Raw genomic sequence first — 13,765 nt, forward strand, 5'->3', positions numbered from 1 at the left:
TAGGTAAGTGGTTTCTCGATTCATATTCTATTTTGTAGATAACATTTGCATGTAGGCTAATTTCGGAAAGACTGGAATGGAATCTCGTTGTCTTGCTTCGTCTTGTTTAGGTTGCGCACATATCATATATGAAAAGTGGACATGCAACATACAACCAACCTAAAAAGAAATATTTACTACGCGTTGCTTTAAAACAACATAGCATTTCACTTATAGGCTACTTTTCGGTTTGTTTAGCCTTGTCGTTGTATTTGTACCCTAGGCTATGAATGATACCGCCTCGTGTTGATCCCGTCAAGTTCAAGGTGGTTCATTCATGTTTTTTCCGCCCTATAGCCTATCCATCTTCATATTTAGGGGTGACCGGACAGCAGACTCCGTGGAGAGCTGTTGCTATAGCTGCTTATCATTGAAAGTAACCTGCTAACACTACTACCACAGCGGAATGGACGGCGTTCACGACCAACAAGTGCCTTACAGTATTTCCAATGTGAGTAAAATACAAGTTTAACCATTTAGTGGCAGATATATAGTCTATATATCTTCTTCTTTTATTTATTTATTTATTATTATTATTATTTTATTAGTATTATTATTATTAGTATTATTTTACAATGTGTCAATGTAGGCTGTATGTTGTGTCCTTATTGGTTTAACTCTTATCAGTTGGCAATTCCCACATCTCATGACTGATTTTAGTGCTTCGGCATCGTTGGGTATTTTGAAGTGGGGCAATGAGAGCGCGAGCTGTCTGCTGAACATCGCCTATTGCTCTCTCAGCTGTTTCAGCGTGCTACACAACATCACTCCAGTTTGAAAAATTGATCTGTTTCCTCCCTTTTAGAAACCACAACGGAAGAAGACAACATGCAAGGAGAGACCAGCAAATGACAGAAAAAGAAAATTAATTAACTCAGACCTAGCCCTGGACACTGAAGGTAGGTAGGGAGCACAGAAGAAAAGTTAATTTCACGGCTTTTTAACATTTAGCAAAATTCAATTTGTTTGTGGCAACCTGCACTGTTACGTAAAAAAAAAAGAAAACTCAATTATAACACGCTTGACTGTGAAGCCTGTGACTGGCCTTTCTTAGTGGTTATATAGACCCAAATCGAGTTGTTGTTGCTCCACACGTGCCACTGAACACCCAGTGGCACAGTCAGCCAGTCTGATCAGTCTGTCAAAAGAAAGGGCATCGTCTCTGAAGAGATATGTTCTGTTTTTGTCTGTAATGCCCTTGTTGTTTTTCTCTCCTAGAACTCTTTCAGGACCTCAGTCAGCTGCAGGAGACGTGGCTAGCGGAGGGTAAGTGTTTTTGTTCTGTACAAGCTCAACAAGCTATTATTTTGTTGTTTAAAGAGCGTGGGAGAGGGAGAAAGAGATGAGGAGAGAGGAGAATCTTCCTCAAGTTACATGCTTTGGAGTCCAATTAAAGCTGGCGTGGAAGAGGCACCTAGTGTGTCATGCATACATTAGAGGCTGTGGTGAGTGGGGTCTTCAGGGAGGCTGAGGAGGCTGAGGAGGCTCTACCCAGAGTGTCATCACAAATTACCAGGAGAAAGCTCTCCAACGCTCACTGCCTCCTCTGCTTCTGGGGAGAGATAAGCTACCGCCACCTCCACCGCTAGTGCTGTACCATCACCTCTCTCTCTCTCTCTGTCCCTCCCTTTATCTCTCTCTCTCTCTAACACACACACACACACGGACAGACGCTCACACACTTTCTCTCTTTCTCGTTTCCACTCAGCACCTCACGTCAAAGCTCATCTTCTAGCCTACAGCTATAGTAGCGTCTTGTCTTTTTACATTTCTTCACTTTTTGTTTTTAAATTTCTTCACTTTTTGTGTAAGGGGCAAAAGGACGGACTTACATTTTTGTCAGGCTCTCCGAAAAGGCTCTGAAGAGCCTCACAGTTTTTTTCTTTACTCTGAGTTTTTTTTTTTTATATTTGTTTATTTATTTATTGTTTTTTCTAATGGCAAGACTTGCTCTTTGTGGTCTAACTCAGACGTGATGCTTCAGGATTTAAGTGCAAGTGTCTTCTTTCCGCCCTGTCTGCAACACCGAAGTTTTGGTCAGTGACAAATGTTGGTAACGCTCTATTCTGTCTTTGTGAGATGCATGCCTCATAATATTTCTGCATGTTTAAGTTATTTAAACGTCATGAGTCAGTTTGCTGTTTGGTTAACTTGATATTTACCTTTATTGTATGTATCCTGAAAATCTCTTTCCTCACATAAAATCCTTGTATTACTTTTATCTCAATGTTTGTTGAATGTAGTTAGACATAGTGGACTGAAAGTGATTATTAGTCCAATATCTAGTCTTTGTGATTTAATATCCCTGGATGTGATTGCTAAGAGAAATTTGCCAGGGTGTAACTTTAAGCTATATCCAGTTGATGTGTAACTTTAAGCTAGATCCAGTTGAGTGCATTGAAAAATAGAAAAGATAAGATTGTGTTTCTCAAAAACAAAATTGTGATCTTTATTTGAAGCAGAATGTGAATGTACATTAGTGTTTCAGTGTTAGTTAATACCCAACATACCCATTTCAAACACAGTGTAATTGCCGGCATTTAGAAACATTATAGAAAAGCTTATTGTGGCTCTAAATCAATACAATGCAACCAGTGCTTGCTTTTGTCCAATTGGGGCCCATCCCTTTTATCCATGTACTCGACATTCATTTTAGTATTACAGTAGTTGTCTTCATACTCAGGGTGTAATCAGATAACAACATCTAATCTCTCTGCTCTTTTGTGATCATACACCACACTACTAGTTGCACAACCAAATTATGGATTTCTACCTTATTATTGAAGACAATATGCTTTTGTTATCAAAACAGTGTTCAAGTATAATTGAATTGCATGCTTGGGTTGATGGACAAACAGAGTTGTAGACAATTTTGACTCAATGAAGGTTATTGCATTTCATAGAAAATTGGTTGTATAAAAACCGCTTTTGTTTTACAATCATATTTAAGTGTACATAAATCTGGCAGCAAAACAGTATCTCTCTCCCCACAAACCCCTACAGCTTGTAACTATAAATTACAATCTAGGCCTTAATGTAAATGCCTGAAGTAAACTGACATAATGTGGGTAATGGTGGACTTGTTGTACTTTATCAACTGTTTTTTGGGGGGGGAATCTTAATAACTTAAGAACATTTCACTCAACACCCGCACAGGTGAACGGAAACTAAATCATTGATGAGATTCATCTATTCTTTAACACATTTCAAAAATGCTTGCAGTGTAATTTAGGCCTTTTAAAAATGAAAAGTATACTTTGAACCAGATATTGGAATATTTTACCAGCTCTCTACAGCAGTTACTATATGAAGCTCAGTACAGCGGGTTTCAATGAGAATAAGACACTGTTTTAATATTTCAGAAGCGTTGGCCGTTGATATATATACTGTAACTACTGGTGCGCCCGTCATAGAGCAATGTGATGGACGTTTCTAGATTGTAGATTTAATAAATGACTTCCTGTCCATTAAGATGAAAAGGAATACCTACCTTTTTCAAAGATGTATTAGTTAAGGAAATTGGAAATAAGAGGAAGAATTGTGGGAAACAGACTGAATTTCTGACATCCTAGACCAAGAGATTGAAGGGTCTTTAACCTGAGAGGCATATATCTTTGGCAGGCACTTGCCAATTTTATTTTGACTTTAAGATTTATTTTATGCGTATTCCATAATTTATATGTTTGTACTTGCAGGTTTTCTGACTTAAACACAGTTTTCTTTTTATAATTTGATATAACCGTGTTGTTGTTCCAGCATTGTCTATCACAGAACTCACAACATGTCAGTAAAATTGTTTTACATTCAGTTCTCTTCATCCACATCCTGTTTGTGACCAGCTCTATTTGTTTGAAACCCAACACCGTCAGACCACTTGTAGGTACAGGAGGCTTGCGAATTGTACGAGTGCCTGATGGTCTTTTCCTCCCGCGCATAAAGGGTCTGCCACTTCTGCTCCGGCCTGTGTTTGGGGCCTTTTTCTCTCTTTCTCTTCTCCGTCTCTCTCTATTCTCCCTCTCTCCCCCTCTTTTTTTGTGAATGGCGGCAGAGTTCCAGCTCTCTGGCTCTCCCCGGGTGTTGTAGCAGGGATCAGCTGGTCCATTCACAGACTGAGCCCAGTGACTCGTATATCCTGCAGCTCTTTGGCCGTAGCGCCTCCCCCCCCCCCCCCCCCCCATGCGCCTGGCCCTGCTCTGAAACTCCCTTCTCCTCTTTCTCCCCCCCCCCCCCCCCCCCATGCGCCTGGCCCTGCTCTGAAACTTCCTTCTCCTCTTTCTCTCTCCTTCTACTTAACATTGTGTTGTGCTTCACCGTATGCAGTACATGCATGTTACAGTGATGTTACACTCCAGTTACTGTTCAGAATGGTTCTACGCAGCCATGGAAAGAATGTTATTTGTGTTTATGTGTGTGCGCTACTGTTGGGTGGACCTTTGGCAGCTAGACATGTGGCATATCCACCACTTTTGTCTTATTGCACCAGTATGATGAATGATGGTGTAGCATTATTTTGCATTTAAGGAGTTTTAGTAGGATGCATCCATATAGTAGTTGTTCACATGCACTACCAAGGGGACTTGGTCAAAAGTTTTGACTCAAAACCAAGCAAAGCATTGGTACAGAGAGTTCTGCAGCTACAGTATTTCTCAGGTTTATGATGTCTGTTCTGTTCAGAGTTGTGATTCAAGGTCTGAGCGACACTGTGTCCTTTTCAGATTCTGATCATGCTCCTGGCTTAAGTTTGTCATTGATCAGTTGTTTGTTCAATTAAAATGCAGTATTGTTATTATTATGGATATGATATAATTATTAGTTCACCTAGAGAGAGTGGGTCGTATGCCCACCTCCCTTGTTCTCTGTAAAGCGCATTGTGTTGCCTCTGGGTATGAAATGCGCTATACAAATAAAGCTTTGATTGATTGATTGATAGGCCACATCATTCTCAATTTTACATATTTCTTCAAATGTATTTGATTAATACATCAATTGTAATTGTTCATCCACATAATCAGTTTTTCATTGCAGGGAAAATTTAGCAATCTCACTAGATTTGATGTTTGTTTTCTCACACATCGATATAAACATCAAGATCATCTCAGGAGTGAAAATATGAAAAAAGAGAGACTTTCAGAGATGTGAAACAGACATGTCTCAACATGTTAAGGATTCGGCGATAATGAGGATCAAACTCATCATGCGTAAAAATAGACGTGCTAACGACACATTTAAATCTCATATTGCTTTTTATCCCACAATCCGCCAGAGTTGAACTTGAGGGACACCAGAACTGTCTCAGAGTGTAAATATGTGGGATGTAAATATGAACATAGCTAATTGGACCCTGTTTGGAGGGCTTGGAGACTTCATTATCTTAGCATTAGCCCGAGAGCAGGGGAGTGTGAAGCTAGGGGAAACACACCGGCGTTCTGGACAGCTCTGCCTCCGCAGGTACAGGTGGAACCAGCAGTGGGGAGGAACCCAATTAGATACTGTTAACAATGGGTGTTTGGCTGGATCGGCGTGGAGAAAGACCTGAAGCCACAGCGTTATCAACAGGCAACTGAGAATAACCTTTAGACGTGGATTCAGGAAAGAAAAAATGAGGAAGGGGGGGGGGTAGATTATATTCTTTAGCTCCCTCGAGACTTTTTGTTTTATGTTTTGTTTGCAAATCAAACAAATCAAACGTTTTGTTTGCAAATCAAACATTAAATATTTGTCCATTGGGGTATTATACATTACATTCGCTCATCCATATTCTGATCTTATATCGTTGTGTCCGTGATTAGGTCATGTCAGTGAAGTTCGTTAGAGGAAAAGGTGCTTAGACTGCCGATCGTTCTCTGGTGTCTCATCCACATAATAAAATAAATGTGTCCTCCCCTCCCCTTTCCTCTGCTCGTCTCCTCAGCCCAAGTTCCTGACAATGATGAGCAGTTCGTTCCAGACTTCCAGACTGAAAACTGTGAGTATGAAGCCACAACATTTTTTTTTTCTTTGTGTGCGCATGTGTGTGCGCGCGCGTCTTGCACTTGCGCCTACGAGCATCTGTAAGTGTGTTTGTGCTGTGTGTGTGAGCCCATGTGGTGTGTTTTTCCGTGTGTCTCAGTCCCCTCACCTTGCTCTCACATATGCTCTCCAGAGAGACGGTGTTGCAGGTACGCAGGCCGGGGGGGGGGGCGATGGGGGAGGGGGGTAGCCGCTGCTCTCCCCCTCTCTCAGATACTACAGCACTGTGATTTATATAGAAAACATCCAAAATACTGTCGTCAATTTGCAGTGAGTTATGTTTCTGGTTGTGAATCAGGAAGTGATCAGTAGCTACGGTAGTTATAAAGGAGGCGGTGCCAACGAGGGGACAGAAGTGAGACAAGTGGAACTCAGTGGGATCCGATTATGACTTTGAGTGGTGAAGAAACAGGGAAATGTATACAGGTACATCCTCTGTTCCTTAATGCCCATAGATTACCCTTAAACGCATCTGACCATTTAAGCAATTTCACTATAATTTTTCTGTCAGAAAAGACAAAGGTGATATATGTATACAATATGAGTCCACCAAGATGATGGAAGTCCACCAAGATGGCAATATCTGCCAAGTGTAGACTTGTGGTGTGCCCAGAATACACCACTAACTCGAAACACACAACCGTTGTCCTCAAGGGTTTTCCTGTGGTAAATAACAGCGAATAATTGGTCCACCAAGATGGTGGACTCCTCCGTTTGAACCAGAGGTCAGAAAACCGGTCCCTGTGTCCTTCAGAGGCACACATGGCCCTTGCCCATTGTAGTGGGAGACTGCTGACCATCTGAACCGTCCTGTTGGCACGCTGGTGCAGACTGGGGAGGTACAGACAGATGGTGTGAGGGCCAGGGCACCGTGGTTGGGCTCCTGAGCAGGCAAACCAGCACTGCAGCACTCCCATATGGGTTTCACCGTGGAGAGAGGGAGGGAGAGGGGGAAGGGGGGATAGGTAGTAGAAGAGAGAGAGAGAGAGAGAGAGAGAGATCGGGGTGGGTTGTAATTAAGGTGTATCTTGTGTAAGGCGGGGCTTATGGAAATAGTATGCAGACGTACATGAATATGCGATTGATTATTTTTGTGAGTATAATGTATTTTCTTACTGTTTGTACAAGACTTGTATTTGACAACCGCCATCTTAAGCGTCATGATGAGGTTGAATGTGGTCTTGAAGCTCATCTAACCCCAGGCTGGGAAGACGGAGAGGGGTTTTTCTTCTTTGTCTCCTAGTCTTTAATGCTACAGTAGTGGATTATATTAGCATAACTTAGCAGGGTATGAGGAAGTGGAAGAGGTGTAAAATGAGACCACACGGAACCCGGCAGATAAGAGCTACATACATTTAGCAGTAATGGCGAGCACCTAAAGTAGGTGAAAATGGAAGGGTTTTCACTGCTGCCAAAGTGACTGGTAACTTTATGAATGGACCGCAGAAATATCTGCCAAGTGTAGACTTTGGTGTGCCCAGAATGCACCATTAGTAACTCAAAACACACAACAGTTGCCCTTAAGGGTTTTCTGTGGTAAATAATTGTGAATAATTGGCACTGAAATAAAAATGTTTCGTTTGCAGCTAATACAGAATTTACTTGATATGATACACAGTGGTATAGTGGCTAGTCTGGGTCTTTAGAAAATATTATTTTTGCTAAAATACAGTTAACAATGTAATTAAGGGAATGCACATGTAATGGAAAAATGAGAAAAACTGAGAATAACATCCAAGATAATGACATAAGATTAGATGGTGTTCTATACAGCTACTAACCTTATAAAAACTAAATGTTCCAGCCATATTGATATTTTACGACGAACACAAACCAAAACCTTCACATTCAGAACGACTCCAGTAATTGTCATCAATGCCTACTGTATTCTTTAAAGCACTCTCGTAGGTTAATCAATGCGTCTATAATCACAGCAATTTTCTCTGTGATGGACATGACATTCTGGACTGAGAGGGAAGTATCTGCTTTAGTTACAGGCTATTCCTTCTGCATTGATTTGTGTACCTTGGCACCCCGCTGCTAAATCTATTGTGACATTTCAGTCTCTATTTTAAGTCGCTCGCAGCTGTATAGCACAGGTGAAGCGCATGTTAACTCTAGAGGTCCTTCTCCTTTCCTTCTCCTGCACACAGCGCTGAAAACAAGCAGTGCTGTATACACACAGTACCTATTTAATCATTTATTGATTTACATAATTTCGCCTGGCATTTGATGTATGAATGCCGAAATTCATCCTTTATCAGCTATAAGGTACAGTAGGTACTGTAGACAATATGGTAGCTATAAGGTACTGTAGATACTGTAGATAAGATGGTAGCTATAAGGTAGTTACTGTAGATAAGATGGTAGCTATAAGGTAGTTACTGTAGATATGTTGGTAGCTATAAGGTATTGTAGTTATTGTAGATAAGATGGTAGCTACAGTATAAGGTAGGTAGGTAGATAGGTAGGTGGGTAGGTAGGTAGGTAGGTAGGTAGGTAGGTGGGTAGGTAGGTAGGTAGGTAGGTAGGTAGGTAGTTAGGTAGGTAGGTAGGTAGGTAGGTGGGTAGGTAGGTAGGTAGGTAGGTAGGTAGGTAGGTAGGTAGGTAGGTAGGTAGGTATGTAGGTGGGTAGGTAGGTAGGTAGGTAGGTAGGTAGGTAGGTAGGTCGGTCGGTAGGTAGGTGGGTAGGTAGGTAGGTAGGTAGGTAGGTGGGTAGGTAGGTAGGTAGGTAGGTAGGTGGAAATTGCGCTGTCACAGCAGTAGCATGCAGAGATTCTGTTTGCTGTTGTGTGAAAATGTGTCCGTCTGAGAGTGAATGACAAGCCGTACTCCTGCCTTCGTAAGCCCTGAGCCTGGTGAGGCTGCAGCCTCCACATCTGTGTCAAAGGTCTCCCCTCAGGAAGACTCTCTTTGACCTCCGATCGATGACCCAGAAAGGTCGGGGCCCAGCGAGGGACGCCAACAACCCCTGCGCTTTGTCACGGCGAGAGCGTGAGCCCTGCCCCCGGGGACCAGGGCATCCGATGGGGTGTTGGCAGATCTGCCCCCCACGTCCTCACACACACACACACACACACGCACACACACACAGACACACATGCGCACACACACTCGCACGCACGCACACACTCGCACGCATGCACGCACACACACACACGAGCACACACACGCGCATGCACGCACACACACACAGACACACACGCGCACACACACACAGAGACACACGCACACACACAGACACACACGCGCACGCACGCACACACACACAGACACACGCGCACACACACACAGACACACACACACGCACACACACAGACACGCGCGCACACACACACACACACACACACACACACACACACAAACACACACACAGACATACACGCACACACACACACACAGACACACACACACACAGACACCATCACGCAGGGCAGCTGTCAGTCAGCCGTGTGAAAAGTGTAAACATCCTCTTCTCTCAGCTCCTCAGTCCTAAAGTAGCACCTGTATAACGGGTTTGGGTCAGCGGGCCACGTCAAGGAAAATATACACTGTTATCCGCCAACATGAATCTCCGTGTTCATAACCTAGTAGCAATATGTTTTTTGTTTGTGTAACAGACTTGATGACAGTTCTCTTCCATGTCTCGCAATCGCTGGGTAATCAAATCCAATGAAAAAATATATATCTATATTTGTAATTTATATTTATAAAACCTTTTAAAACAAACTCCATGCACTAGTATAACTTGACTTAAAAGCACCGTGGGTTCTACTCCCTGCCAGCAGTGTGCACGCGTGTCCCTGCACGTGCACCTCCACGTTCTGCGTGCGTGTGTGTGCATGCGCGCGCCTGTCCGTCTGCGGCGAGACGGTAAATCTCCGAGCGCCCAGAGTTGACTTCATCCTGACTGACTGTCAGCGCGGCCGATTGAATTAGCGCCGATCATGACTCAAGATGATGGGATGTTAATCAGGACTGATTTGGCACTTAACAACCTCTCGGGGGTGGGAGGGGACCGTGGGTGAGGGTACAGGGAGAGACCTGGGATCAATGGGCCTGGTTGTCATCGTCTGGACGGTATTGACGGGCAGCGGGGGGGAGATGAGGACTCATTGGAGGTCGCCTCTGCCGCGCTCAGCTTATTATGTCTTAGAAAGAGACTCATGTCGGAGCAGTGAGATGAGATGAGATATGAAGTGAGTTGCTACAGCGTGTGTTGACTGGCCCGCATGCTGCCTTCCCTAGTTTCAGGAGGCTTCTGTTGGGGGCTTTTATATTTTGCTGTGTTTGTGTGCCTTAAGAAATAATTGGGCGTTTTGATGTCTTCAAATCACTTTCAATTAATTCAGTTTAGTTTACTTTAGTTAGTTTACTAAATTTGAATACGCTGCGTGAAAAATAGGTAATACACAAGCTATGCTGAGGGTTGAACGAATCAACCTCTCTTACACCCTCTCTCTTACACCCTCTCACACCACTCTCTCTTACACCCTCTCTCTTACACCTTCTCTCTTACACCCTCTCTCTCTTACACCCTCTCTCTTACACCCTCTCTCTTACACCCTCTCTCTTACACCCTCTCTCTTACACCACTCTCTCTTACACCCTCTATCTTACACCCTCTCTCTTACACCCTCTCTCTTACACCCTCTTTCTTACACCCTCTCTCTTACACCCTCTCTCTCTTGCACCCTCTTTCTTACACCCTCTCTCTTACACTCTCTTTCTTACACCCTCTCTCTTACACCCTATCTTACACCCTCTCTCTTACACCTTCTCTCTTACACCCTCTCTCTTACACCTTCTCTCTTACACCCCTCTCTCTTACACTCTCTCTCTTACACCCTCTTTCTTACACCCTCTCTCTTACACCCTCTCTCTCTTGCACCCTCTCTCTTACACCCTCTTTCTTACACCCTCGCTCTTACACCCTCTCTCTTACACCACTCTCTCTTACACCCTCTCTCTTACACCCCTCTCTTACACTCTCTCTTACACCCTCTCTTACACCCACTCTCTTACACCCCTCTCTCTCTTACACTCTCTCTCTTACACCCTCTTTCTTACACCCTCTCTCTTACACCCTCTCTCTTACACCCACTCTCTTACACCCTCTCTCTTACACCCTCTCTATATCCTCCCCCCTCATTCCACGCCGTCTGTAGTGGCGTTCCACGGACTCCAGCTGAAGATCAAGAAGGAGCCTCACAGCCCGTGCTTAGAGCTGAGATCCCACTGCAGCCACCAGGGGCCTTTCAGGCACAGCTATGGAGAGAAGTGCCTGTACAACACCAGGTTAGTACATTACTACACCAGCTCATAGTTAGACTGACACAGCTCATAAACTGAAAACTGAGTGATGACTGCTTCCTGTACAACACCAGGTTAGTACTACCTGTACACCGGCTCAGGCCGCGTTTCCCGAAACCTTCTTAGCGCTTAGAAGCTCTTTGAGTCTTCTTAAGAAGGCTCCCGAAACAAGCAAACGGGAGCCTTCTTAAGAAGACTCAAAGAGCTTCTTAGCGCTAAGAAGGTTTCAGGAAACCCGACCTCGGTAGTTAACCTGATACATCAACCATCAACTGAAAACTGCTTCATGATCAATCTTTTTTTATTTTTATGTAAAAAATAAATAAATAAATAAACTATGAACAAGTCTGAGCTCCATTTTAGTTTTAGTCAATGGCAGAAATGTCTTTGCTGCATTTTTTTGTGTACTGCCAAATCATTTTTAACAAATGACTCCATCTAGAATTGCACCAGGTGCTCTACTAATGTTTCCAATGGATCTGACACAGAAATAATCAAATAATTAAAAGAAACGCTTTCGAATGAACCAAATGATACATTAGGGTTGCCTAGCTACGTTTGATCCTGAATTGATTTGATTTGAATTACATGACGTGCACTCTGCTGTATATGTGCGCAATTACCATTCCTGACAAGAGCCGTCTTGAACAGCCAGTCCTTTGTTAGTAGTGAAACATGCATGAGTATGATTCCCACACCTGTCACGGGCACAAGATGCTCTTTAATTTGTTACACTGAGCTTTTAATCACACTGAGAACGGGAGGAGTGGTGACATGCGATGAGAATGTGATGTCGAGGTGTTCAGCCTCCAGTGGTTTGAGTGATGACACGTGAGAGGCTTCACCTCAGAGGACACAGCTTCACAAAGTCTGTTCGAGGACTGTTCAACATGGCTGACCGTGTCCACTCTCCCCCCCCCCTCCCCCCTCGTCAGTGCCTACGAGCAGAAGCAGCCCACAGGAATGAAGCCCTCCAGCCCCACCACACCCCCCTGCAGCACCCCGGTGTCCCCCCTCCACCATGGCTCCCCGGGGGCCCCCACCCCCAAACCTGACCGGACCTACCCCCACGTACAGCCCTCCCTGCCCCTGCCCGACACCACCTACTCCATGGACCACAGGTACCCCACCCACAAAAACTGCTGCACATTGGAGTATAGTACAGTACAGTACAGTATAGTATAGAACAGAACAGAATAGTACAATATAGTACAGTATAGTATAGTATAGTATAGTATAGTATAGTATAGAGCAGAATAGAATAGAATAGTATACTACAAGCAAAATGTGGGCATTCAAAATGGCCTTTACCGTAGGATGTAGAAATAAATGGGAACTATTAGGGATGGGGGAAAAAAACGATTTAGTTTCGATTTAGTTAGAATTTCGATTCTTGTGAGTGATTTTTAAATCGCCATGCTGCCCCAAAATCAATTTTGTAAAAAAAATAAATATACAAAATATATTACTTCATTCAAGGTGGAAAAAAGTTTGCCATGCACATCATTTCCTTCTGGCTAGAGCAGAACGATTCACAAAGTGTTCACGTAGGGTAACTAGGTTAGTTGACTGTCATTATTAGCTAGGTTAGGTTAGGTTAGGGCACTTTGTATGCAGTTTAAGGGGCTTATAGGGGGCTATACATTCAACAATACATACATACAATACATAGTTTAAGGGGCTATACATTCGACAATAATAGGGCACATTTGATTTATTTTCTCTTATTTGGCTGTCTGGTTAAGAATTAACCGCAAAATAAAACTTGGAAAGGTAGAAATAATATTCAACATTGAGTTATTGTTAAGAACTTGTTCACGTTAAGCAAAAATAACACTGGGAAAGCTCCAAGTGAATTTGACTGTTGTATTTGAAAGTATTATTCAACTGTAAAAAAAATCGCAATAAACCGTAATATTGAATCGCAATACTTACAGAATCGCAATACAATAATTGAATACCCGATTCAATACTATCCTGATACTTAGGTGCCGATTGGATATATATTGCGATTTTTGTCCCTGCCATAACTCTGTCCCTTATAACTATACAATATCCTGTTCCTTCCTGTGTGTGTGTGTGTGTGTGTGTTTGTTTGTTTGTGTGTTTGTTTGTTTGTTCGTTTGTTTTTGTGTTTGTTTGTTCAGATTTCGGCGCCAGCTCTCGGAGCCGTGCCACTCGTTCCCGTCTCCTCCGTCGTCCATGTCGCGGGACGGCCGGCCGCTGTACCACAGACAGCTGTCTGAGCCCAACATCCCCTTCCCCCACCACAGCTTCAAGCAGGAGTACGCAGACCCCCTGTTTGAGCACCCGGCCATGGTGGGGGCGCCGCTGCCCCCCGCCTACCCCCCCTCCATGATGATCAAACAGGAGCCCCGGGATTTCACCTACGACTCAGGTGAGG

The 13,765-nt window shown here is 43.5% G+C and overlaps 1 protein-coding gene across 4 annotated transcripts in view; it reads left to right on the plus strand.

The window, feature by feature from the left end:
- Positions 1-445: 445 nt before the first annotated feature.
- Positions 446-13,765, plus strand: part of etv1 (ETS variant transcription factor 1) — a gene marked incomplete at both ends in the record, with an annotated part of 20,774 nt that continues 7,454 nt past the window's right edge. The window contains 7 exons of one of the 4 annotated variants that reach the window (XM_084444420.1): positions 446-490; positions 845-938; positions 1,258-1,305; positions 5,951-6,004; positions 11,217-11,346; positions 12,297-12,482; positions 13,509-13,759. In XM_084444420.1, the coding sequence (XP_084300546.1) occupies positions 446-490; positions 845-938; positions 1,258-1,305; positions 5,951-6,004; positions 11,217-11,346; positions 12,297-12,482; positions 13,509-13,759 (808 nt within the window). Of the gene's footprint in view, positions 491-844; positions 939-1,257; positions 1,306-2,014; positions 2,076-5,950; positions 6,005-11,216; positions 11,347-12,296; positions 12,483-13,508; positions 13,760-13,765 lie in introns of those variants that run through there. The other 3 variants (XM_084444421.1, XM_084444423.1, XM_084444422.1) reach the window with 3 other exon arrangements.

Source organism: Borostomias antarcticus (genome assembly GCF_949987555.1).
Source record: "Borostomias antarcticus genome assembly, chromosome: 10".
In the NCBI taxonomy this organism is placed as follows: Eukaryota; Metazoa; Chordata; class Actinopteri; order Stomiiformes; family Stomiidae; genus Borostomias; species Borostomias antarcticus.